Below are 27812 nucleotides of genomic sequence, written 5' to 3'. Positions count from 1 at the left end.
AGACACACCAAACATGTGGGAGAAGGTGCTCTGGTCAGATGAGACCAAAATCGAACTTTTTGGCAACAATGCAAGACGTTATGTTTGGCGTAAAAGCAACCCAGCTCATCACCCTCAACACACCATCCCCACTGTCAAACATGGTGGTGGCAGCATCATGATTTGGGCCTGCTTTTCTTCAGCAGGGACAGGGAAGATGGTTAAAATTGATGGGAAGATGGATGGAGCCAAATACAGGACCATTCTGGAAGAAAACCTGATGGAGTCTGCAAAAGACCTGAGACTGGGACGGAGATTTGTCTTCCAACAAGACAATGATCCAAAACATAAAGCAAAATCTACAATGGAATGGTTCACAAAAAACATATCCAGGTGTTAGAATGGCCAAGTCAAAGTCCAGACCTGAATCCAATGGAGAATTTGTGGAAAGAACTGAAAACTGCTGTTCACAAAAGCTCTCCATCCAACCTCACTGAGCTCGAGCTGTTTTGCAAGGAGGAATGGGCAAAAAGTTCAGTCTCTCGATGTGCAAAACTGATAGAGACAAACCCCCAAGTGACTTACAGCTGTAATCGCAGCAAAAGGTGGCGCTACAAAGTATTGACTTAAGGGGGATGAATAATTTTGCAAACCCAATTTTTCAGTTTTTTATTTGTTAAAAAAGTTTGAAATATCCAATAAATTTCGTTCCACTTCATGATTGTGTCCCACTTGTTGTTGATTCTTCACAAAAAATTACAGTTTACGCCTATATATATATATATATATATATATATATATATATATATATATATATATATATATATATACTTACAGAAATCTATATATATAAATATATACATACATATATAGGCGTCTATGTATTATGTCTATGGTTGCATGTGTTTTGTGCCAGACTCCCCAGCAGGTGGCGCTATACAACCACACATTTCTCCCCTGGCTCTAAAAAGAGAGTGGGAGGTGCCGTGAAACAAGCCTTTACTCGCTCATATTGTGGGCCGGGGGAGCGCATGGCTCGGTGTGCACACACTGTCGCCAGCCGTCCTGGACGCCGCGTACACCACCACACCAGACAGCAGGCTCCCGCGCTGTGAGCACCGCACACTAACAGGACACTTCTCCGCTTAAAAAGGCTCGTTTGGGCCGGGCAGCGGGGTGCGGCTGCGGTACTGCGGTACTGCGGGCTCGCCGGTGCAGATGGAGCGGTGGACGGGCAGGGTGGCCCTGGTGACCGGAGCCTCGGTGGGCATCGGCGCGGCCGTGGCCCGGGCGCTGGTCCAGCACGGCATGAGGGTCGTGGGCTGCGCCAGGAACGTCGACAAAATTGAGGTGAGCCGTATCAATTGTGTATATATTTAGGAAAAAAAATAAGAATAGTAAATAATAGCAGTAGTGTCAGAAGTGATTTGTGCAGCCATGTGCTAGTTAGCAGTAGCTCCACAGCTGAAGCTACAGACCTTTACCCCCGCTGGTAAGCCTGATTTATGGTTCCGCGTTAAATCGACGCAGAGCATAAACCGTAGGGTTACGGCGTAGGGTACGCGGCGACGCTCAACGTACTACGCCGTAGGTTCTGCGTTGGTGTAACGCGGAACCATAAATCAGCCTTTAGTCTACTTATAAACTCATTATCCAGTAGTACATTCAGCTCATTCCCCCGTATTTATAGTGTGTGTGTGTGTGTGTGTGTGTGTGTGTGTGTGTGTGTGTGTATATGTATATGTATATATATATATTATACATACACACACATATGTGTATATCTAGTATGTATTTATAGTTATTTAAATTTAACAGACCAAGCAGCCAACATAATAAAAGAGACGCCTTAGTAAAAGCAAAGAGTGTCACAGTTTCTTGACATCCTTTGATGTTCGTCACAAGATCAGTGATGTTACAAAAGGTCTCTAAATCCCTCCTAGTCTTCCTAATCTTCCTCTTTTTACCAGATATGCTTGTAACTTCTCCCAAGAGAGACATTTTGAGTCAGAGATTGTCACCCAGTGAATGTAGCGGTGATCTTGGTCATGTCAGCGTCGCCCTGCTGGTCTTACCACACCCCTGATATGCAATTGATTAATACTATTGGAAAATTTCATTTTATTTTGATAAATCTGCTCAGATCATAGATGACTGTGACAGCATTTGGTCTGCCTAAGCCAGGTGATGCCTGCTTAGTAAGGGTACTCTATAAATATACAGCCATATCAATAAATCTGCCTATTACCACCTGAAAAACATTTGCTAGAATGAAGGAGTTTCTGTCTAAACACGTATTCATGCAATCATTTTCACTAGGTTGGATTATTGCAATGGCATCTTTACAGGCCTTAACAAGAAATCAATCAGGCAGCTGCAGCTGATCCAGAACGCTGCCGCCAGAATCCTTACAAACACCAGGACCATATCATGACCATATTACACCGGTCATGAAATCACTACACTGGCTTCCAGTGAGTCAAAGGATAGAGTTTAAAATCTTCCTGCTGGTCTACAAAGCACTGAATGGTATTGGACCAAAATACATGGTTGATCTGTTAGTTCCTATGAAGCTCCCAGACCCCTGAGGTTCATCTGGATCTGGTTTGTTGTGGTTCCAGAACCAGAACCAAGCAAGGTGAGGCAGCGTTCAGTTATTCTGCTCCTCACCGGTGGAACAAACTTCCTGTAGACCTGAGGTCTGCTCCAACTGTAGATACTTTAAATCAGGCCTAAAAACATTACTGTTTACTGAAGTGTACTCTTAAATTAAATACTTACCTGCTGTACTGCCTTTTACTTTTTAACAACTTATGATTTTTATTATTTAACCTTTTTTCTTATCATTTAATTTACCGGTAATTTTACTGTTTAATTACCTTGCATTGAATTGCGCTATACAAATAAACTTGCCTTGCCTATAAATATAGATGAGAATGTTCTGATTTTCTTCACTGGAAATGATTTTGGATCTAATGAGTGGGTGAGATTTTAAACATGCTTTTGAGTCATATATATTTATTGGCACAATCAGTCCACATCAAATGCTGAGGAAAAGTTCAAGCTTACACAGCTGTACATAAAACAATTATGATAGTGTCAGTGTGTGGCAAAAACGATTCCTTGTTAAAGTAAACTTGTGTGACACAGTATCTGCTGAGGTTGGAAGCAGGTGTCATTGGCCCAGCCCACTAGCTCTTGTCTAACCATCAGCCATAAGGCACCACACCTTCCTTATCTTGTCAGACAATAATTAAGCTTTGCTCTCGCTTCCCCGCAGATTCCAAAGGCGAGTTGTTGAAAGTCTGCAAAACCTCAATTTCAACAATGAATGTCATGTTTGAATGCCCTAGGTGTTGTACAGGAAGGTATAACCTCATTAAATCAATGTTTAATAGCCCACTATTGTAATGCTTTTGAACAATGGTTCATTTGAACTATTTTAATCATAACAAAACAATGTCACTTTTTGTTTGCTTAAGTTAAGTGAGTAGCTGGAGAGATGAAACAAGATCACAGCTGTTACCACTGTTTCCAGTTGACTTAGGCGTCTACATTCCTTAACACGGGGTCACCTATGTGATCCCATGTTGCATTGTAATTTTCAGTGATATTGTTTTGTTAAGGAAGGTACACCATGGTGGGATGGGCCGCATATTCACTCGGCATCAATAATTTGGCTCCCAGTTGTTCTCCATCAGTGTTCCCAAGTTCTAGTCCTCAAGGGCTGCTGTCCTGCATTTTTAGTTATTTCCCTGCTCCAACACATCTGATTTAAATGAATGTTTGACAATCAGTTTATCATCAAGTTGTGCACAAGTCTACCACTGACCCCGTCATTTGAATTAGGTGTGTCAAAGCAGGGAAATATTTAAAGTATGCGGAGCTGTGGACCACAAGGGCAGAAATGGCTTACTGCTGTACAGTATGTTGTACAACACAGGGCGTCTTCACTATTTACAGCTTGCAGTGTGCGAGAGCTCTGTGGCAACATCACTTCTAAGAACTCACAATAATGTAAATGCTTGAATAATACACAGAAAAGTTGTTTCTAGTGCAAAAGTTGGAAAACATTTTTATGGTAGGGAAAATGCAAGACATGAGAAAAATCTCACATTTATTTTGACTTTAAATGGCCAGTGAATGAACACAAGAAATGTGATGTTTTGTCTCTTAAAATTCATTTATTTGTTAATATAAATTGCTCTGTGGTCTTGGCTAGGGGATGAACAATTAATCAAATTCAGATTGAAATCAAAACTTGAAGGCATGTAGGGACAGCCTAACATTTAACAGGAATACTCAGAAAGAATGTAATGTAACCTGAAAGCACACATCAAGCATTAGTGTTGGGGAAAAAAGAGGGACTTCTGATGTACAGAAATGTTCTGGATTTGGACACAGATGTGCCACAGTTAATTTGCTACAACAAGAAGTAACATCCCAATCAGTTGCCAACAAGACTGACAAGTCACGTGAAACTGGGGATAATGTATCTTAGTAAATGAAACAAACGAAAGTTCGTGAGTCCCTTGTGACAGTAACACCATATGAAAAGCCTCATGGAGGCCCAGAGAGATAACCAACTCTGTCTCACTCTTGGCTAAAGACATGCTATCAACACAGTGAACTCCCGATAACAGAAGTGTCAGTCCTCTCACGTCTATTTTGGTCAAGTTACCCCTCCAGAATTTTATACAAAATGTGTCTGGAAGTAGTGGAGTTTTATGCACTTCATTGAAGAGGATTTTCCATCTTCATGTTAAGGAGTTGCACCTACAAACACTGTACTTTCATGTTGGCCACATGTGGTCAATGTAAGTCAATGTGATAACATTCCAGCACATGTTAAGAATCATCATCTAATGCAGAGTGGATACTGAAATTGAAGATGATCATCTCAAATTGAGTAAGAAATTACAGTATTTGTGAGAAAAAGTTGCAGTTAGTTCAGGCCTACAACACATTTGCTCCATCTTGACTGTATAACAGCCAGCCCTGCAGTAGCATGCAGTGAGTATGAGTTGTGCAAATGACGAGCTCCGTCCATTCATTCTCGGGTCACATGGCTCCTCCTGTCAATGGTTAACTGGTTGTCAGCCCATCTGTGACTTCTGCAAGACTAAACAAGGTCACAACTTTACAACATTTCAACTGTACACTAGAGTGTACTAATTTTTCAAAGATGTGACCCAACATTTAATATCTTTCTATATTACAGGCAAAACAGGCTTTTTTTTTCTTTAATTTTCACATTGGATGCTATTCTACAAATACACCAATCTCAGTTGGATGATTGCATCTCATCATTTCTGAAGGACCTTATAAAATTGAGGGACAAAGCTAGTACTGTTCTTTTTCTTTTTTTCTTGCTACAGTCGTGCCAGACCTGGCATGCTGCTTGTGCAGGATGCATGTGTCAGTGCATCACCAAGCAATTGTTTTTCACTTCCCTTTCAGTCTTTATTACTTTACCTTGGGTGGTAAAGCTCTTCTAGTCAGTGTATATTCCCCCCATTAGAACTCATGAAACGGCGGGGAAACAGGAGCACTGTATTCATATTCATAGGCCTTCTATTTTCTGTGTAAACAAAACTCCGACAAAGTGGACTGGAGAGTTCTGGCAGCAGTTTTGTTTTGTTGCCAGTGAGAATACAGAGTAGGTGGGGAGGGGTTAGCGACGAGTTGGAGGGAGATGTATGGTCACCATGGGCTCTGTTCAGGAATGGAGACGATGAGGCCAAGTAGCAGAAACTCTGCTCCTCTTTATTAATTCTTGTGAAATCTTTTAAGGGTCCAGGAAGAGGCTTTTGTGGAAAATAATGATGTGTTCTTCCACATGAGATGGATTTAGAGTCTTTTAGACTCAGAGCTCTAAAGCATTCTAGCCCACATAGCCCATATGTCCATCTTCATATCTGTTTACCCAGCGCTTTGTGATGAAGTAGGAAAACGGTTCTGGGATTGTGAACATGGTTGCTGATCACACACAACTCAAACAGAAAAATTAAAATCCCAAGTTGTATTCAAGACTTGAATTGTTTTCTTTTATCACATTTTCAAATGAAACTATTTTTATGAATTTGTTTTGGGAAACTGAATCTTTCAAGTGAAGTTGGTATTTTTAGTTGTGATGAAATGCCAATCTTCTTTTTCATCAGGCTGAGGCAGTTTAGGAGAATCACTGAACCTGTGTCCACATCTTTTACATCTAAGATAAGCACACGTTGCATTTCTATGCTTTTGCATTATCTGCAGGTCAAGGTTAGTGCAGCAGAGGAGATTATTGAGAAGTCGCTACCAGGAAGAGAGGGAGAAGTGGAAATGGGGTGGGGTCTGTCACATCATAATAATCATAATCATAATCGGTGGATGTATATTTGTGTTTGAAGATGTTAATGTGCTTCTTAAATATCTCTTACTCTTGAAGCCGGTAGGTTCGTTTGTTTTAGCAAAGCCTAAGTGCAAAATGGAACAACTCCCAAGATGATAAGTCTCTGACTGACATGGGCAGAGTGCTTTTGAAGGTTTGAACAACAGAGGTGCGTTTCAAAATTCAATGGTTTGGCTGCTTCGATTTTAGATCAGATACACCAGGAAAGGAAAACTGTAGCTTCTGAGTGCAAAAGAGAGCAGTGGATAGACTGTTGGCAAGAGACGAGGGGGATTTTCTGCACAACGCCTTTCCAAATAAGAGAATATTTGTTAAACATTGAGCTCCACCATACATTCTCACAATACCGAGGAGAATATAAGGAGTACAGGTGATCTAATTTGCTATGCTACAATGGCACCCAAACTCTGACTGGCTGCCACAGACGCAGTGCTTTGCAAACAGTTGCCTCTACACCTCGGCACTTTTGTCTGTTGCCCGTTTAGCTGCCCCAAGCATCTTTTTCTTTACGTGAGCTGATCCTGAATTAAGACTCGACACTCTTGGCAGGTGAGATAGACGCTTCATTTCAGACCTTGGCTGACTCGGCTCGGCTTGACGCCCATCCTGAACGATGGGGGGAAAAAAGCGCTCAGTCATGCTTCAAAATCTTGAGTGACAGAATAAAGGTCTGATTTGCAGACAGAGCGAGTCCCTCACTGATCATCTCAATCACCTCCTGTGGGATGTGTCTGCACAGCCTGTCTGCTAGTGTCACAGTGAACAGATTGCACCTCAAAGGAATTGAAGTGGGTCAGACGGCTTTACTTCCTTTGTCTCGCTGTCTGACTGACTTTGCATTTGCATGTCTCTTTTTGTTTTTGTCAGGAATTTCTTTTTTTTTCCTTCTTTTCATCTCATGTTTTTAGTGATGCAAATTTGTGTTAAGCTATTTTGGGATTTCTCCAAGTTCCCTTTTAATAGTTGGAGTACTTTCATTTACATGGAATACAGCAGGTAGTCATGGTCCAGTCATTTAGCTTTCACGGTATGCTTTTTGCTGTGTCACTAGTTATCAGCTGTAAGACAAAACATTGCTGTCATCACTTTCACAGCTGCTTTATTTTCAATGTAAATTTTCTTCTGAGGTCATCAAAGTTACCTTCTGGCTTCTTCACGCTGACAAGTCTTGCCCACGCAAAGCTTTTCCACTGACTGCACATTTTCCGTGTGAGCCGTCGGCTAACAGCGTATACCTAACTAATAATCTCCATGGATCGAGCCCCCATGAGAAATTTGCACCTGCATAATTAAAAAACAGGAACAGAAAACTGCATTCCTGACTGTATAAAGATAATTGAGACTGCTGGAGGGGGGGATTGTGGAAGTGTTTTAATTACATTATATTTTATATAACCTGTTTCTCACATGTAGTAGTTAAAAAGTCTGATGTGCACAGCTCAGTGACCCGTATGAGTCATTTCACCCGCACCACCACTGGGCTGTCCTCTCCGGGCTTGTCATATTTCAGGACTTAAGGTTTACCAACATTGACACTTCCTCTCTGGGCCTCCTGCAGTGAGACATAGGGGCCTTCCTGCCCTGTCCAGTCCTGTCGAAGAAATCCACTTTTCTAAGTCTGCATTGTTTGTAGTGATACGTAAGGGAGAAAACATTTAATATGACTGCTTGGTGAAGCTGTAGCAGCAAGTCAGCACTTGTAATCACATAAATATGACTATCATGGAAAGAAAGAGGGGAAGTGGAAAAAAAAGAAAGCACAGGCACACACACATATATAATATATATACACACACTAGGAATGGGAGATATTTTACCGTTCACGATAAACCGTCAAAAAAATTCCCCACGATAAGAATTTGTCATCTCACGGTAACAACGATAAATTCCCGTTGATGTTTTTTTTGTAAAGCTGATTTATGGTTCTGCGTGGAAGGAAGGAAGGAAGGAAGGAAGGAAGGAAGGAAGGAAGGAAGGAAGGAAGGAAGGAAGGAAGGAAGGAAGGAAGGAAGGAAGGAAGGAAGGAAGGAAGGAAGGAAGGAAGGAAGGAAGGAAGGAAGGAAGGAAGGAAGGAAGGAAGGAAGGAAGGAAGGAAGGAAGGAAGGAAGGAAGGAAGGAAGGAAGGAAGGAAGGAAGGAAGGAAGGAAGGAAGGAAGGAAGGAAGGAAGGAAGGAAGGAAGGAAGGAAGGAAGGAAGGAAGGAAGGAAGGAAGGAAGGAAGGAAGGAAGGAAGGAAGGAAGGAAGGAAGGAAGGAAGGAAGGAAGGAAGGAAGGAAGGAAGGAAGGAAGGAAGGAAGGAAGGAAGGAAGGAAGGAAGGAAGGAAGGAAGGAAGGAAGGAAGGAAGGAAGGAAGGAAGGAAGGAAGGAAGGAAGGAAGGAAGGAAGGAAGGAAGGAAGGAAGGAAGGAAGGAAGGAAGGAAGGAAGGAAGGAAGGAAGGAAGGAAGGAAGGAGTTTTTGTGGCGGATCTGAGAGTGAGATAGATTCATAGTTAAAAAGGTGGAGTTGAATTGGTATTTTTTTTATCATTATCGGGATAAATGCCAGAAATTATCGTGATACATTTTTTAGTCCATACCACCCATCCCTAATACACACACGTATATAAATAACACAAAGTAAGGTACAGCATGAGCCCAGTTTAGTTTATACAACAGCAGAATGAATGCAAATTGGGTGATTTTGTGTGTTCAGCAGTCCAATTTGATTTGTTATTGGGTGATTGTCTGATGTTAGAAATTGTATATGCTTTCTTTGAAGATCACGTACAGAATAAACTGCACCGTGGTTGGTATCTGCAGGGAACAAAAATGTTTGGACTGTGGTTGAAAGCAGCACTGTGCCTGTTTTGCTCTGTTTTCTCCTCTTTACATCATGCACACTGCTGTGGCTTCTAGCTGGGGTCGGGACTAAAATCAGAGCACATTTGCTGAACACTGGCCCCGGTCAGGTACACAGAGCCCATGGACTCGATCTGTTTCACTTGTTCCTTCAGGTGTATGATAGCCTTGTCAATAAGAGCCTTATGAATCGGGCTGGTTCCTGCAGTGGATCTGTCAGTGACGGGGGGAGTTTCAGCCTGGCACTGTTTTCTGTCTTGTTTGGAATAGAGATCTGCTACCGCCTTTACATGGTTTGTACTTCTGCATCAAGGAAAGCAGAATCCAACATCACAGGTTCTACTAGTGTTACACAACACTTTGCTGCTGTCATGGCTTTTAGCTTGTCAAGACTGTATAATAACCGCTATATAATATATTCTCTGTGGCCCCTCGAGCTCAGGTCCTCTACCAGAGTCCTGGGAGCCTGAGGGTTTCGCCTTGTTCCCTTGTTCTTGTTCCTGGGACTGCACACTTCAGAACCAAGACCTCTGATCTTGTTCCTGGGCTCTTCTGGAGCCACAGGTCTGAGTGCTCCAACTATCGCTGGCACCACTGTTGCGTTCACCTTCCCATCTTTTTCTATCTCTTCCATCATCCTTTGATATTCTTCCATTCACAAAGCAGTGCATCATTAAATGCCATCTTCTCGATGGATTTCAGGAGCTTTCATCTTGGATGGTGGCTTTGATGCTCACTTACCCCCAGTTTACTTCCTTACTTATCATTTAGAGCAGGGGTGTCAAATGTGCGGCCCGTGGGCCGCATGCGGCCCGAGAGAGATTTTCATGCGGCCCGCGAGATGTTTCCAACGCAAAAAAAAACAAAATGTTAATTTACTAAAAAGGAAGGCATAAATAATTGCCATGAATCGCAGCATATCCGATAATATATTTATTTTACAAATCCATCGTTATTCCACAAAGAGAGCAGTTTTCGTCATTTTTTTAGTTTTCTAGAATGCACTTGCCGATTTTATTTCTTTGTAGACGGTCATTTATTTTTATTAACTGACTACTATTATATATTTTCGCAAGAAAAATATCACTGCTAAAAAAGATGATAGATATTTATTTGGAGAATTTCGGGTTTTGAATACGAGGATAATGACAAAGTAAAACCGGTAAAAGAGAAGTGCTGACTTTTTCGGCACACTGGCGTAAATATCCGTGACAATTTTTAAAAATAAATACACTTAATTGTACTGGAAAAATCTCTAAATCACAAAGAAACTCTCGGATGTAATAAGAAAGATGTTGCTTTTAATTACATTTCCTATAAAAAAGCGAAATATAAAAAAAAACATACTTGTTTCTGTTTATCTTTGTAAAATTATATTAAAAGTATCTTACATAATTTTAAAAAAAACAAGAAATTTCAAGAAAAGATCCTGAAGAAATATAATTACTGTGTAAACAGAGTGCATATTTCCTTTTAAAATTAACTAAACTGATATTGGATTAGATAACAATAGTAAAAAAAAAAAATGTTCGCACCGTTTTTGTTATTTTGAGCGTGCAGCGAGAAAAAAATTGGTCAAATCCGGCCCGCCAAGCAAAATGAGTTTGACACCCCTGATTTAGAGTTTTGTATAGTGTTGGACTGTTTTTTATAATGTTCTTGTAATCACAAGATAACTAACTTATATTTACTTTCACTTCCTCAGTCATCACCACGGCTCACCTTTTGAGCTGAATGATATCTATACATGCTTGTATTATAATGTGACAATATTTCAAAGCTGTGCTTTTTACGATGCCATTCATTGCTTGGAAACTCCTGGTATATCAGTAAGAGCAGTTGGTTACAAATGGTGTAATTATTTTTCCTATCTCCTTTTCTTGATCAATCTTTCAAAGGAAGAATGATAAAACCACCTCGTTCAACCTTTAGACCTTTTAGTAGCGGTGTTCTAGTTTGAACCGTAGATAATCACACAACCATCTATTCTGCCTGGTGCAATCCTGTTATACAGCCCGCCGTCACCTTTGACCTCGCTGTCTCAATCACTGTCCGGCAGAACGTGAAATAGACTTTTTATTTTTTAATGTGGCCAAATTATAGCTGGGATGGATTATGAGTGAAAGAGTTAAGCAGAGCAGAACTAAGGTTCTCACTGTTTCTCTTTTTAGATTCTCTAAAATGACTCATGAATTGTAAACTTATTTTAAGAGGGGATTTTAAGATACTGCGTTCTTCTATCCCTTTCTAAATTTAAATAAACTGGAAGGTCAATGTGCCTGAATTATACATACTTTATTCTCCGTTCTGTCTTTCACCAGCTCTCCTTCTTTTTACTCTCTGACCACTAGCCCCCCCTCTTGTCCTCCATCGTGCACACTTTCTGGGATCACTGGACAACAGTCTCAGTAATGAAGATGAAAATGGATTATGACAGGCAAAATTGTTTAGTGTGTCGCAGGTACTTAAGAGACTGATCATGGAGGAAGGGGAAAGGGATTACCGGGTGAATTACTTTATGGCTGCATTACACTTTTTTTTTTCTTTTTTGTCTGGGCCACCTACCAGATAATAAGAGGAAGCACAGTGTCCAATAACACAATCTCTCTTTGTATTCCTGAGGCAACCTGAGACAAATCTAATTTCTGAGCTGTCTCTGATCATGGCCGTTGCCTTGTGCTATTGATCTGCCTCAGCACTTGAAGATCTTGCCTTCAACACTTCAACATCTTTATTTTTATCTCTTTCCACCTCTCTGGTGGGTTTTTTGCTGGTCTGTTTTTGTTAGTGACACGTGAGCGGGTGAATGATTGATGAACGCAGTGAGACAGTGAGGTCCCTTGCATTGTAGACTTAATGTAAGATCCCACTTTTTTCTGCCCATGTAGTGTCAATACTGTTTTTCTACTCCTTTTCCCTGAAACAATATTACCTTAAGAAATTGAACACTCCTGCAGGTTTGTTTCACGTCCTCATATATCACCATGAGCTACTTCTGCACATACAATGAATAGTTGCAGCTTCTTAAATGCCGACTTCAAATATTTAATCTGTTGTCTTGCTTTAAGGCACATACTTGCAATACACAGAAATAAGAGGAGACTTCTTTGTCTATGAACGCTGGTGGATCCGTTCAGGGCAAGTACAACTGCCTGCTATTGAATCATAAGTCGAGAAGGGATTGGGAGTCCTGCTTACACACATTTCTGTACCATGCATTCATAACATTCTTCTATTTTTTTTTTTTTTTAATCTTTCAGTATGGTCCGCTTCAATATTTTGAAGGCCTGGTGCTGAACAAGAGTAAACGCAGACATCCCCTTTCCATTGTGATGAATAAATAATGCATTTTCTGCGTATGCTGCCGTTATATCTCCAAGCCAGGAGAGGTTGTTTATCTCGGCATCGGTTTGCTGTTGTGGCCTTGCCGGAGGTGTGACCAGTGTGAGGGCTGGTTCTGACCACAGCAGTCCAGCTGGTGCCAGAACCCACCCACACACAGAAACGCAGAGATTCACAGCCAGAGACTTCCTGTAGTTGGACAGATATCAGAGCCTGTTTGCTCTGCGGCTCCCTCCGCAACCGCAGTAATGCTGCTAACTCCTCCTCTCCAACAAGAAACTGGCCCGGTTCCCTTCTTTATGTTAACGCCTCTCTGAATGTAGTGGGATCCATTGGTTTCCTGCCTGAGCAACCGGCCGTACCGTGGTTCAGGAAAGTGTGAAGGGCTTTGCTCTAATGTGAATTCCGACACAGATAATGCCGATAATGGACATAAGGGAGTTGTTCTTCCATCTACAGCACGAGCATTAGAGACTTTTCCAGTCATTTGTGTTTTCAGTGTTTTATCCTTTTGACAGCTTTGCTCGGATAATGCTTTCTCTGGATAATCTGTTAAACACCTTAGAGGATGAACAGTGAAATCTGCATGTGCTTAGTGTTAAGAGAGGGTGTGTGTGTGTGTGTATATATATATATATATATATATATATATATATATATATATATATATATATATATATATATATATATATATATATATATATATATATATATATATTAGTGATGCACCGAAATGAAAATTTGTGGCCGAAACCGAAAATAATAATAAACACTTGGCCGAATACCGAACATGGTTCTTCGCAGTTTTTCATTTATTTTGCCAATTTTTTCACCATTGCGTAAATCAAATAAATTTGATTTAGGCATGCTTTTTAAAAGAAAAAAATCTTTTACAAAATTACAAGGTAGAAAACATTTGTTGAACATAAAAAACTGAACATTTTTTTAATTTCCCAGCATTTCTTAAATATTCCAGCAGACATTATACCAGCAAAGAACAATAACTTAAAATAAATAAATTAGCAAAATACATTTTTTGGCCATCTTTGAGCTTATGTTAGGCTTAACTGACTGAGCATTGTAACATAGGCCTTAAAACAATAAAAATGCATTAAAGCGCTCAAGGTTTTTTAATCATTCACTAATAAATATATATATATATATATATGTTGTTTTTTTTTGTTTTTTTTTAAGTTATGAAGATTGCTGATAGATTCCTATACTGAGTTAAAGGTTACAGATGAACATTAAAAGTGATTAATTAAATACCAAAAATTACAAAAGAAAATTCCATTATTGTATGTTATTTTTCTCTTCATGTAATCCTTGTGGTGGGGCAGACACTTGAACAAACAGGCTGATGCAATGGCAGCATCATCTTTAGCATTAACCCTACCTTCATCATCCACCCTGCCTCCTGCTCGACTGTCGCAGAGCCAGAAATCAAGCGACTCAGTCAGCTGTACGTTGTAAGGGGATCAGTGTCACTTGAGGGTAGAGCCGACCGCGATGGAGAGCCAGCTGAAGTTCAGCCCAGTTGTATTCCAGTCAACCAATTAAGACCTGTTTTTATTCTCGTTACCAATTTAAGATGGGCCTTAAATCTGAATATGTTAATTTTCTTTTTTAATTATGATGAAAAAACATTCATATGGTTTTGGCTGCACTGGAAGTGACAGGTTTTCAATGGACCAGCTGACATAATGTTAGTTTTATGGATACCTCTTCACTATATCCTCTAGGCCTGAGGTGGTAGGGTGTTATAATTATGGTTCCATAAGTTAAACGTTTCTAGCTTTTTACTTTGTCAGATCAACACATGTTCACTCATATTAAATGTTTTATGTTTATGTCATATGACAAAAATTGATTTATAATTTGGTGGGATTTGTGTTTTTCAGAAGCTGGCAGCGGAATGTCAGAGTGCAGGCTACAGTGGCACACTGATCCCTTACAAGTGTGACCTGTCCAACGAAGAGGAGATCCTGTCCATGTTCTCAGCCATCAAGACCCTGCACAAGGGTGTAGACGTGTGCATCAACAACGCTGGTCTGGCTCACAATGAACCCTTGCTCAGTGGAAAGACTGAGGGCTGGAGGAATATGTTGGAGGTGAGCGAACACAGATATAAATGCTAAGGCCAAAACATGCTGGGAAAAAACTTGTCTGGTTACTCTTCTCAAACAGAAAAGCCAAGGGGGGAGCTGAAATGGCTGACTAACATGAATGGAAGTCTTGTGTTTGTGGAGCTTGTGTCGTTTAAGAAACAAGAGTTGAAGCCAAATAGTGGGGTTGTGTTCTCCACACAGAAGCAGCTTCATTGGCTCTGAGGAGAGGCCCTGGCACAGCAGACGCCATCAACTGAAAGCCAGGGCTATTTCTCTTCTTTCTTGGGACTTAACATTTTGATTCATCAAGCTCTTGACTACTAAGACCCCCTGCACCGAAGTTTCTGTTTCCAAGGTCCAGCATTTGTAATGCGTACCCATCTGTTGTCATGGCAACCCACATCAATGGGTACAGCAGTGTATTTTTAGCCTGTGTTTAATCTGTAAGCTGACCTTGTTTGGTCACCTCCCCCTATCTTGCTACCATGCTGCTGTTAACCTGCTGTCCATCAGTGTCACTAGGAGAGAAGCTTAGGGACCACAAGCTGTAGAGAGACAGCAGGTTCACGTGGTTTAACACACTGACCCAGTGTGCATCAGTCAGCTAAACGGATACTGCTTCATCACTTCTAGTTGTCGCGTATTTCTTTTTTGTTTACGTAGCATGTATTGGCTACTATTATTGCACTTTGTATATGCTGAAAAGTACTACTAGCTTGGTTTATGCTTTATCTCATAAATATCTTTTTAGATTAAATAAATGGTCAAAGGCCGTTCTTCACTTCCCCTGCAGGTGAACGTCTTAGCCTTGTCTATCTGCACCCGTGAGGCCTACAAATCAATGAAGGAGAGGAATGTGGACGACGGCCACATCATCAATATTAATAGGTAAGCTATACAAGCAACCTACAAATCGAAAGAACAAATGAACTAGCTTTTTCAGTTTGGTTTTAGTCCAGGAGGCTTAAGGAAAGCCAATTGTGAGCCCCACCTGGCACATCTTGGACTTGGAGCAATAAGGGAACAGCCAATTAAGCAATAAACCATAAGGAATTTTTCTGTTGAATTCACTGAATCTGTTTCAAATTAATCCCCCCACCCCCCCATACCTCTTTGCTCCCTTTTTTAAGCCCGTTTATATTAAACAATTCAAATCAACTTGATCTGAGAGAGGTAGATCAGAGGAGTTGAAAGCACGCTGTGTAACAATACCTCTCCTGACCAAATGAGGGCAGCATATCGTGAGAAAGTTCATGTCAGCGCCTGGTGTAATGGTGATTTATGCAGGCTGTAGCTGGGCACCCTGCAGGCTTACCCCTGATGTGCACCTCCCCAGAACGTTACGAGTCGTGTTGACAAGAATGGCAACAAAGGAAATTGGTCTGCTTGTTACCGTTGCGTTTCTTTCCTTTTATTTGCTGCTACTATTATTTATTTGTCACTTTCAAGACACGTGTAAAGATAGATCGCTGGGATGTCTTTGAAATTTACTGTTTGCTCAACATTTATCAGCTCATCAGATAACACATAAGGTATGCGTAATTTACTGTGTTACTGTTTCTGAGGTACATGAAGTAAGTAGACAAGAGAAAACTCATCACTGCAGAAGCTGCACCACAATATAAGCCGTGGTGGTGTAATTACAGGGAAACGCAAACAATGAACTATTATAAACGCTAATTACAACATAAGTCCTGTTTGTAGCCTATGTATATAGGTGCTATGTGGCTGCAGAATTAAGGGTTAAAAAACAACTATTGTACAGTTACTACCCAGGCTTCCCCATGAGGGATATTCTATGTTTAAAAAAAAAAAAACATAAAACAAATGTATAAATACAGTACAGTGGCACTGTTAAGCAGCAACAACAGGAGCTGCTGATATTTGAATATGTTATCATATTGATTAGACGACCTACCGATGTAGAAGTAATATCAGGACAGGGTGCTGTTTTGATGGTGGTGCAAATACAAGAGGGTTTGTCCTTCTTGGCCCCTGACTGGATTCACGTAATCTTACAGCGGCTCAGTCACCCGACTAGTCTCCACTTTATATCAACACTTTTCCCGACAAAACATGCAGGAAACAAAATATAACCATACACAAAGCCCATGCTGCTCTTTGGGAATGGGCTGAGAGGAAAAAACAGCTGTGCAAGTTGTTTGTTATAAATGATAGAATAAAAGAGCAAACATGGGTATAGGAATGGATTAGCAGCAGATTATCGTTGCTTTACAGGATTCCCCTTCTGTTCCTATGGCTTGCTCTAATATTGGATGTAGCTCGAATACAATTACCCCAATGCCTCCAGATGTTTGGGATGCTATAATTCTGCATCGGATGCATCTTTGATTGTTGGCACTTATTTGTTTGCACTTCGATCAAGAAGCAACTGCTGACCACTCACTGATTTGCCCCCTCGGTCTGTCTGTGAATTTTTTTACGTAGTCTATACAGCCAATACAATCAGCATTTTTTGGCATTGATAGGCATAACATCCTCCTCCCATTTGAATATGTCAAGCTAGACCAAACCAAACTTACGACTTCACTGGTCAGCACAGTATTATTTACTGACTGTATCGGTTTTTACTAGGCAAATTTTTGATATGCTTACATTACTTTGGTTGGGTTTTTTTTAATCATTGAACCTGCATATAGCAGTTTTATAGAATGAAACTCTTATTTCTTATCTGCCTTTCCCTTCCTCTGCCTTTTCCAGTATGAGTGGGCATCGGGTAGTGCCAAGTGCTGATGTGCATTTCTACTGTGCCACTAAATATGCTGTGACGGCTATGACTGAGGGTATACGACAAGAGCTTCGAGAGGCAAAGACTCATATCAGAGCCACTGTGAGTAAGCTGTCGCCATGATAGCACCAAGGTGTGGGCTGTTAGTAGCAACTGAAGTCACATAACATCTGTCAGCGTGGTGAACGTGTAAACAGTCCGGGTCTCCATCACAGAACACATCCAACAGGAGCAATGAACCGAACGCTGTTCAATAAACGTCTTGTCTTGTCATCCCTGCAGTGTATATCACCTGGAATAGTGGAGACTGAATTTGCCTTCCGGCTACACAACAATGATCCAGAGAAAGCAGCTGCAGTGTACGAGAGCATCAAAGTATGCGACTGCATCTCATTAACAACTAAGACATGTCATACTTTCAAGTGCTGTTGCAATAATCACTTTTCTCCATTTTTAAGTGTTTGAAAGCAGAGGATGTAGCCAGTGCAGTCACATTTGTCCTTGGTGCCCCTTCTCATGTCCAGGTATATCTGTCTGTCTGTTTACTCTTTTACTGTGGATCAAGAGTTGTGTAGTTGGTAAGCTTTAATTTAATTTGCCTTTTTCTGTGTGTGTGTCCATAGATTGGAGATGTGCAGATGCGGCCAGTAGAGCAGGTATCATAGCAGTGACCCTGGAAGCTGCAGGAGGAGCAGGCTGGCAGACACAGTGACTCCTTAGCAACCTCTGCTGGGCATTTGGGTGGGAGAGGGTGGGGTTGTAAAACCAGTAAACTACAATTGTGTTGGCTCTGCAGGGGTGTGATCAAGGAGAGGTGGAGCCTTCAAGAGGCTGGCGAGGTAATAAACGGGGGTGGACTCTAGAAAACCACTACAAAAATACTACTGAATGCAGCAACCTTGGCAGTCGTTGGGCTCAGCCTCGAGGCGAGCCGACTCTCAAGTAGGAACAAACTAGCAGAGTTGCTGCTGAGCTGGGCACTAATCTGCACAGCTATTACTTCAGAGGGAAGAGATGTCATTGATTGCACATTGTTTATTCTTTTTTTTATTCTTTTTTTTGTTTTGTAGCCCCGACAACATATCTTCTTGAAATTTAATTGAAAAAAAAAAGTAATTGCTGTTTATAAGAATTATAACTTTTGTTTTCTTTTTTTAATAAATACTATAATTTTTAATTAAATTTAGCTGTCGTCTCATGAACTAATCTTAGATGATGCCATGTCACACCCACTATGAGTAGCCATAAACGGTCTGTTTATCCTGATTTGTTATCCAACATATGATCAATAAATAATGGCTAAAAGAGCCTGGGAAGGCTTGCCTAGTCACCTCCCTACGTGTCAAGCGCATGACTTTCTGCAGTCCACCTTTTTTTTGCTTGTGTAATATTATTTGTTGTGCACTTTGGATTCATTTGTGTGGAGTTATCGGAAGGAAGATCCAGCGTCTCTCGGCGAGGAGGAAACTAACTGTGCACATGTATGCCCTTAAACATGTTCCCTTCTGTTGGAAAATTCTCCTTTAATGAATTAATAAAGACTGTTTCCCAGATATTTCTAAATGCCTTGTTTTGTATGCAGTGTCACACACACACAAAAATAACACACAAACTGGACTTTGTGACAGGTTTTTATTGCTCTGTGTGACACGTGAACAGGCCTGTTGCCTATCAGCTCGTATCAGTTTTATCAGCATTGCTGTGTTGCTTTTGACCTAATCAGAAGTTGTTTTCAAGGGAAGTGCCTCAATACAAATGTTGCCGCTTCAATTGTAAATGCTAAATAGTTAAATAGTGACAAGGACTTCTTAGTTGTTCTAACTGCTGGTACTGAGCCCATATGCGAAAAACAAATGTGACCAGAAGATGGCACTGTTGGAAAAGTAAAGTTCATAATATAGAGAGCACTGACTTGTGTCTCTAACTTGGCTTTAATACTTATCAATAAAGACAACAATAACCAATTTTAAACAGTCTCTTAAACATGTTAAACATAAGTACTAAAATATGGCAGATGCCCAACAAAATCTCACAAATCAAAGGCTCTCAAGAAATGTCCATTTTAAGTTATCTGCATGCCAGATGTGCAGCTACACATTTTTACAATCATGATTTCTGTAACATACTTCTGTGGAATTTTCTGACCAGAAGTGTGTAAGATTGACAGCTGATGTTACGCTGTGATTAACTCAAGTTTAACAGTAATTTGCCACCCGTGGTGGCAAAGCATTTGTGCAAAAAACACTGAGAGGTCAGAAGTTTGTCTCAATGGGAGGTTTTTCAAGTTGATTAAAGTTGGAGCTGATGGTCGGTACGGTTGGGTATGTCCCGCCCCTCTCGTAATATGGCATTTTTGACTTTTCATTCAAGGCGTAGGGTGTAATGGACAGCTTCAGTTTCTACAGGAGACACATAGCAATTAAATGAGTATACAGCTTGGTTTGATGCGCATGGGCGTTACGTTTAAAGGATAGTGGTGCATCACCTGCGTCAGTGAGCCCGGTAGCACCAACAACGTGTGAATGGCACCCAAAGGAATCCAGATGATGGAGGCCAATGCGATGACCCAGCCGACCCCCTGAGCCCAGGGAGGGAAGACGTAGTCTTCATAACGGGCCGGTTTGAACTGAATAATGGAGAAAATCAGGATGACCTGCCAAAAGACAGAAGTTGTGAGACTGCTGGGTAGATCTCCTTTTTCCGGAAAACACATTAATAAACTAGACATCTTACAGTGATGAGAACAGGAGCAACGATTAGCCAGCAAAATTTGAAGAAAATGTTCGCTCCTTTTCCAGTCATCTCAGTTACGTTGTCTGAAAGCCGCTTCACCCCTGCAGGGTTTTTTTTTGTTCCAGATGTCAGATTTCACAGGAATGCAGCAATTCAGAGGGAAACACGTGGCCAGAAAAATGAGTCAGAATGTGTTCAATTACACTGCATCATTGCATAATAAGAGGATTTGGTTTCTCTCACCATAACACCAGCAGAGGGCAATAACCTCAAATAATGCAAGGAAGATGATGGACACTATGGCTGTGTAATGGTCCATCAGCTGGAAGACATATATTCCCACCTGAAAGGAAAAAGACTCTTCAAGAAATTGTGTATCATGTTTGAATTTAAACGGTTATTTGCAATGTATACCTGCATGACACAAGGGATCCCCAACAGGAGGGCCACAATGCAAATTGCAAGAACAAAGAGCTCCTTCCGCTTGAAAACTTTGATCAGATATTGGTAGTATTCATCCATGAGACTGGTCACCATCACCTCAGCCATCGCAAACTGCCAAGAAAAGACAGAGCTCCTGAGTCGTGCCGCAGCTTCGGTTTTGTCGTGTTTTGAGTTCTCCTTAATATCTAGTTACCTCACTGTCCAGTCCGAGGCAAAGCAGCATGAAAAAAAACATCACAGCCCAGAGTTGAGACACTGGCATGTTGGCAAAGGCTTGTGGGTAAACAATGTAAACAAGTCCAGGACCTACATGCGAGCAAACAGGTGTTGGTCCTGAGTTGTATGTCATCTTGGTTACTTGCTCTCATCACCACTTATATTTCATTGAACTGCGGCTTTGTTGCACCTTGTTGTAGAACAATTAAATACATTCAGAAATTACCTGGAGGCTTGTCCGACAAGGAAACTGTTTATAAACTTGAAATTGCTGCAGTTTTCTGCAAGTATCCCTTGTTTTTGTTTTCTTACCATCCACGGCTAGATGGTTTATAGGAATGTTCTGCAGATGAGACATGTATCCAAAGGCAGAGAAAATGACGAATCCTGCCAAAATGCTGGTGGCGGAGTTGATTATGGCTATAGTCAGGGTGTCCCTGTGGGGAGACAAGATGCCACTTTACTTTCTGACCCTCCCAAACATCAACATAGTTCCAAAATGGCACCACAGGCCAAGTTAGTGTGATATTTTATACTGAGCTTTTTCTTCCTGTTAATGAGGTGATTTTTGAAACCTTTTTCTTTTCTTGCAGTTTGTTGACTACTCTGGCACTTATCAACATCTGTCATGACAGATGGGAATGTTCTTTTCAACCAAACACAACACTGGAAAGCATTTATGGTGATCTCTTGCCATTTCGACGAAGCGTCTCTCCCCTCTCCCTTTCTCCGTTTCTCCCTTTCTCTGCTCCACTTTGATATTTCTTGCTGTTGGTCAAATTTCTTTGTTTTTTTAATTCTATGTATTCATTCTCTATTGCAACTGCAACCATATTTATTTCCTAATACAGTATGATTCAGTTCAGTTTAATTAAAAACAATGACTGCAGAGTAAAGAACATTGAATCGATTGGGATGTTTGGACCATTACTTCAGGACGTTGTTGTTGAAGGAGTTATAGCTGGACATGGCGAGGAGAGATCCAAATCCAATCCCAATGGAGTTGAAGATTTGAGCTGCAGCGTTCACCCACACCTGCAACACAGCACCAGTACTAACAACACCAGCTGCAGAACTAGCTGGGCTGACTATGCTCCTGCACTAGAACAGTACCGTTATCTCCACTTCCTCTCTCCTCTCTTACCTCCACCGAGAGCAGCTTGTCCCACTCTGGCACAATGAAGAAGCTTATTCCGTTCATGGCACCAGGAAGCTGCACATTATTGATCAGCAGTGCAATTAGAATGACATACGGGAACAACGCAGTGAAGTACACCACCTGCACACAGATAAAACGGTGTGAGATGAACGTGTTGTGGGCCGGTCAGTTCCTGTATTGCCCTCTGTTTTCATTCACCTTCCCTGTAGATTTCACGCCCTTAAAAATGCAAAAGTAAATGAGGGTCCAAGCCAGGATGAGGATCAGGAAAAGCTCCCACCGCACCGTTCCTGCTTCCTCGACTCCGCTGGTCTGCTCAAGCATCTTATATCTATAAAGATAGCAAAATAAAAGAAACAGAAAATTCATACTTTAACACAGTAACCTTTATCATCAATCTGATATAATGAACACATTATCGTCTTTCCTTGTGCTGTAAACTACACACTGGAGCCATATTACAGGAAATCATAAAAGTGGTGTCTCTCATTGTTGAGTTGGGGCTGAGATTAGTGCCCAAGTTAAAGATACTTTGATCGTAATGAATCTTTGTATTAGGCATACACAGCCTCATATGAATAACAACATCTAACCATTTTCACTGTGCCATCTGGTTTTTTTTTTTTTTTACATTTAATAGGTTTTCAGAGGAAAGTTGCAGCCATGTGCTGCCAATCAATTCTTGATGAATTGCTCACTAGCATGTGTGAAAACGTCTACAAAAGCAGATGTTTTGGTTATTTGCTGGTCTGGAGCCTTCAGGTGGGTTTTAATACAATGCCAAAAGGGAAATATATAAGCAACTGTCTTAGAGAAGCAACTGCAGCTGTGTGTCAATATTTTAAGGACTGTAAAAACATCTCCAGATAAATTAGTGTTCATTGTTCTACAAAAATGACTCACAAGTGGAAAATCAAGACAATTGCCAGTGTTTTGACTGGGTCATGCTCACGTGGATAAAAGAGTGCGAAATATAGTAATAATAGCATCTCAACAACTATAAGGACTGGCAATAAAATATAATCCCCAAATGATTAAAATTCAAAAAAGATTGATGATGTCTGCACAAGTGATCTAATGACCAAAAACTATAACCTATCCTTTTGTTTTAAACAAGAAAGTGAGGAGAATTTTAAGGTTAAAAATATATTTTTATCATCAGCCCAAATAAATTAGAGCAACTTCAAAAGATTTACTTTTCCATGTAAAAGTGCAAATGACTACATAAATAAGATCCTTAAAACATTGAGTTCACAAACCGTGTTTGATGAATTCACATCTGTATCAAATTAAAGTTAAAAAAAAGAAGCATGTTAGTTAAATCCATTTTAGTCTTTGGTTCACGAGCCAACCTCTACAGTTTATTTACTTTATTACTTAAAACATACTGGCAGTTTTGGTTTCAAACCCAGAGTTTAAAAAAATGTACAACAGGTTAATGAGTAAATGTAAAAACGTGAGGTTTCACGCTGCTGACAGAACAGCAAACCACATGCAAAGAGAAACCAAGTTGATATATGCAGCCCTCAGCTGCATAGATGAACTCCAGTTCATTAGACTCAATCCCAAACTAACGACAATGCTAGGGCCTAAAAAGTTTTTCCCCACTGAGAATGAAGGGAAAAGTTGAAACTCATGTAATATATTTGACATGCTTCCACAAGATATCTTATCTCGACATTCTTCTTATCACTGAATTAATTTTCTCTTAAATCCCTCACATGTCTCTGAAGGTCTATATTTACAAATATATGTCATGTCTCATTTCAAAATAATTTGAAAACTATTATCATCATTATTATTATTATTATTTTAACTCTTCTGATATTTACCAGAGTTGAACGTGTGTAAGAAGCCCAGTCACCCTGCAGCCAAGAGTTTGTTTTCAGTAATCCGACCGTGAATGAATCATTGTCTTATTTACTTATTTACATGATCTCATTTAACATACAGAGAACCGAGCATCTGTTATTCCCAAGTTCTGAAACGTACTGGAAGAACTCTTGGCTCGCTGTGGAGGAGTAGCTATGGTTGGTGGCATGAGCGGTGCAGTTTGGTGTGTTCCAGGTGTTGTTGCAGTTCTGCCACGGTAGTGGAGCCTGGAAGGAGCTGAACAGATAATACAGGGCCCAGGTGATGACCACATTGTAGTAGATGCACATGATGAAGGAGATGGCCACTGATGCAACGCCCACACCTGGGGTCATGCAAAAAATAACATTAAGAAGGTCTTATGTTTTCCACCATCCAACAAACATTTGTTGTTCAAGATGGCCTTTGGTGAGCATTAAACAGTAGGAAAAGTACCTTTTAACAAGGGGCAAAGACTGGCCAGAGCGTGAACGGGCCCTCTCCTGGTGTACTGGCCCACGATCAGCTCCATGTAGAGCAGAGGGATCCCCAACACCAGCAGCATGAACAGGTACGGCAGCAGAAAAGCACCTGGCAAGAGGTGTCAGTGGGTTGATCATCACACACATTGTAGCTCTAAGAAATCTAAAGGATTTCTTAAAATCCTTTACTCTTTAACTTCCCTGAGTCATTCTACACGTGCATTGTTTTCCTTATATCATGCATGAGAGTCACTTGATGTATCACTCCATAAAATGTCATATCTTTATTACTCCAGCCCCAATTGCACGTGCAGCTGTTGCAGCGTTAAATGTATCACATAGGCTTGTACCCTTCATTTCATAAGCATTTGAGAGTAATTAAACAGTTTCACTGATTTCAGTCACAGTTACTATCACAGTCAATTTCTTTGTGATCAATTCCGAATTCACATAGAAAAAAGTCAATGTTAAAGAGCAGAGGATGGAACAGTTTCATAATTGTGTTTCCAGTTTGCTGTCTCACCTCCTCCACTCCTGTAACAGAGATAAGGGAACCTCCAGACGTTGCCCAGACCAACGGCGCAGCCGATGCCGGCCAGAGTGAACTCTATCTGCTTGCTCCATGTTGGTCTCTTGAGCTGCTGATCCATGCCGGGTTCCTGTGCCATCGCTGCTGCTTGTCGGGACCCGAACTCCATGTTGACTGTACTCCAACTCCAAGATGACTGTAGTTTAAAGGACTGTAAGGTGATATAACCTCTGATTTTTATTATCCTTAATGATTACCCTTGAAGAAACAGGCCAGCATGCCTCAAACTGAGGTAAAAGATTGTCCTAGTTAATAGGTACCATAAAACTCATTAGTGGTTTTTAACACACATGAAATGCACAAAGGTTAAAAATCTGGAGATTGTCTACTTAAAGAAACTTGTTAAAGAACTTTTTATTTTTCTGTCTCAAACAGTTGAGCAACCAGTGGGGAGAGCCGTGATAAATCTCAAGGTTTTTCATCTTTTCAAAGGAAACCAGTTTTAACCTTTTTTCACGGATCACCAACTCTATACTCTATTTAACAAATGGAGAAGTAATCATTAAAAAAAGTATCACCTTACAGCACAGTTAAAAACCGTATTATGAACTCTCTATCCAACTAAAACTAACAACCTTAATAATAATAATAGCAAACATGCAGTATGTTTTAATGTTAATAGAATAAAAACAATAAGAGTGGGGTTGAATGGAATCACAAGTAATAAATGCAGGTCCCAAATAAACCCGCGTTGATTTGAGCGATTTAAGCAAATAAAGGCCCGGGTCTTTATTTGGTGTTTTACGGTATACTAAAAAGTAAGAAGAGCTGGGCCACATGAAGGCTGAAAAAATGCAGTGTTTAGCGTTAAAGAGAAAATACTGTTTACCAAGAGAAGGAAAGCCTTTGGAAAGGCATTCAGAGCTGACGGCTAAACATCACAGATCCACAAGACCTGTGATTTTCTAAACTTTATGAAGGATGGAAGAGAGCAACGAGAATGAAAAGTGAATCAAGGCAGGTTTGTTTGTAAAGCACACTTCATGTATGTTAGGTTTAGGCACGTAACATTTGTATCATCAAACTCTCTGGAGACAAAAAAAGACACAAACACGATTAGAATTTGCTTGCAAGGAGAGCAGTCGAGATTTGTAAGATCTCCAACATACTCTGATTTGTCTCTGCTGCTTCCTTGCTTTTATTTACTCTGGGTGTACCCTATATTACATAGCTAACTGCGCCCCTAAAGGGAGGGGAAAAAGGAGTGGTCGCATTCAGCGGATTCAGGTATTGAGTCAGGCATTTATTCGTTCTTGTTTTCATTTGTTTAGCAACAAGACGTTTCCTCTTCTCTGCAGATATCTGCTTTATGCTGATATCCGGAAACTTCTTGTGCAGTACTTTTAATTACTTAAACACAGCATTGTTTTATCAGTGCATCAGGCGTAAGCAAATCATCATACGTTCTGTTAATAGCAAGCATGGTAACTTACTACTTATTTACAATAGTTCCAACAATGTACAAGACAATTCAAAGAGCTTCACATAAAAGCATTTTTTAGAATTGCACTGGGCTCTGGATAGCACAGTGGGACGTTTACAGAGGAGGGTGCCCTCGTGCAGGTTCGAGTCCTGGCTTGTCACTCACTGCTGCATGTCTTCCCCCTTTCTCTTGACCCATTTCCTGTCCACCTACTTTCACAATAAAGAACTCGAGTGCCACAAAATCTTTTAAAAAATACATTAAAGACAGACAGTTAAAAAGAATAAAACAAATGAGATGCAAGAAATAAAGATTACAGTGCATTGTGTTGGATTACTGAAATGCAGCAGTAAATAAAAAGGTTTTCAACCTCGACTTAAAGCAACTGAGAGTTTCAGCAGCCCTGATGGATTCTGGGAGTTTGTTCCACAGGTGAGGAGCATAAAAGGTGAATGATGCCTCACCGTGTCTGGTTCTAACTCTGGGTACAGGAAGTAGATGTGACCCTGACGACCTGAGGGTTGTGGTTGGTTCATAATGGACCAGGAGATCAGAGATGTATTTTGGCCCAAGACTATTCAGAGATTTATAAACCAACAGCAGGATTTTAACATCTATTCTGTGACAGAGAGGAAGCCAGTGTAAAGATGGAGTTATATGGTCCACTCTCCTGGTCTTAGTGAAGACTCGGGCTGCAGTGTTCTGGACTAACTGCAGCTGTTTGATGGATTTTTTAGGGAGACCCGTGAAAACAGCATTACAATAGTCGAGTTTACTAAAGATAAAAGCATGGACAAGGTTTTCTAAGTCCTGCTGAGACATCAGTCCTTTAATCCTTGATATGTTCTTTTGATGATGATAGACTGATTGCACAACTGTCTTAGCAGTGGAACTGTGCAATGAAAGAAACATCAGACAGGAAAGGGGACCTCAAACAGGAAACCGTGTGGATGGCGGATTCTTCAGTATATTTCCATTCATGATACAAAGCAGATGTACCTTTACGTAATGTATTGTAATGTGTTTTATTTATATAGCACTTTACAACAGCTTTTCGGTGTGCCAAAGTGCTTAACAGCAAGTAATAGATGAAAAGGAGGATAAATAAGAACATTCAAAAACTATATAAAACAATAAAATACAACAAAATCTAATGGGATAAGTTTCATCACACTACTGGGTGCTAAAAGCCATCTTTAATAGGTAAGTTTTTTGCCTAAATTTAAAAATGCTGAGGTCAGAAATAAACTGCATCACAGTGGGGATATTATTTCAGAGTCTGGGAGCGGCAGCGGAAAAAGGCTCGGCCACCCCAGTGTTTATATTTTGACCTTGGGACTTCCAGCAAAAGTTGATTAGTTGACCTCAGCGCTCTACCGGGATTACGGACAGGTAAAAGCTTGGATAAATACAAGGGGTGCGAGGCAATTAAGAGCTTTAAAAATGAACGTAAAAAGTTTAAAATCAATTCTATAAAGGACAGGAAGCCAATGAAGGGAGTTAAGG

At 40.6% G+C, this 27812-nt stretch overlaps 2 protein-coding genes across 2 annotated transcripts; one reads left to right on the top strand and one right to left on the bottom strand.

Moving 5' to 3' along the window:
* Window positions 1-981: 981 nt before the first annotated feature.
* Window positions 982-18962, top strand: dhrs11a (dehydrogenase/reductase 11a). The gene is made up of 7 exons (XM_061740110.1): window positions 982-1329; window positions 14454-14663; window positions 15454-15548; window positions 17382-17511; window positions 17692-17784; window positions 17868-17933; window positions 18033-18962. The coding sequence occupies exons 1-7, from the start codon at window positions 1198-1200 to the stop codon at window positions 18072-18074; spliced, it is 768 nt and encodes a 255-aa protein (XP_061596094.1). The 5' UTR covers window positions 982-1197; the 3' UTR covers window positions 18075-18962.
* Window positions 18963-19024: 62 nt separating this feature from the next.
* Window positions 19025-25038, bottom strand: si:ch211-283g2.1 (sodium- and chloride-dependent GABA transporter ine). The gene is made up of 13 exons (XM_061740109.1): window positions 24818-25038; window positions 24269-24403; window positions 23954-24158; window positions 22160-22292; window positions 21947-22081; window positions 21734-21837; window positions 21115-21239; window positions 20780-20892; window positions 20557-20697; window positions 20386-20485; window positions 20143-20243; window positions 19895-20062; window positions 19025-19808 (listed from the first exon to the last, which is right to left on the bottom strand). Exons 1-13 carry the CDS (start codon window positions 24990-24992, stop codon window positions 19662-19664), a joined length of 1782 nt encoding a protein of 593 aa, XP_061596093.1. The 5' UTR covers window positions 24993-25038; the 3' UTR covers window positions 19025-19661.
* Between the last annotated feature and the right edge of the window lie 2774 nt (window positions 25039-27812).

This window comes from Cololabis saira, chromosome 14, assembly GCF_033807715.1.
Source record: "Cololabis saira isolate AMF1-May2022 chromosome 14, fColSai1.1, whole genome shotgun sequence".
Classification (NCBI taxonomy): domain Eukaryota; kingdom Metazoa; phylum Chordata; class Actinopteri; order Beloniformes; family Belonidae; genus Cololabis; species Cololabis saira.
This window is presented reverse-complemented; position numbering and strand designations above follow the sequence as displayed.

Bases quoted from the DNA above. Each gene is read 5' to 3' on its own strand.
- dhrs11a (XM_061740110.1), top strand. From the start codon at position 1,198: ATGGAGCGGTGGACGGGCAGGGTGGCCCTGGTGACCGGAGCCTCGGTG. The intron at 15,549-17,381 runs GTAAGCTATACA...TGCCTTTTCCAG, and splicing joins CACATCATCAATATTAATAG to TATGAGTGGGCATCGGGTAG. The intron at 17,512-17,691 runs GTGAGTAAGCTG...TCATCCCTGCAG, and splicing joins AGACTCATATCAGAGCCACT to TGTATATCACCTGGAATAGT.
- si:ch211-283g2.1 (XM_061740109.1), bottom strand. From the start codon at position 24,992: ATGGAGTTCGGGTCCCGACAAGCAGCAGCGATGGCACAGGAACCCGGC. The intron at 24,404-24,817 runs GTGAGACAGCAA...ACCTCTTGCCAG, and splicing joins CTGTTACAGGAGTGGAGGAG to GTGCTTTTCTGCTGCCGTAC. The intron at 20,893-21,114 runs GTAAGAAAACAA...GCTCGCATGTAG, and splicing joins AAACCATCTAGCCGTGGATG to GTCCTGGACTTGTTTACATT.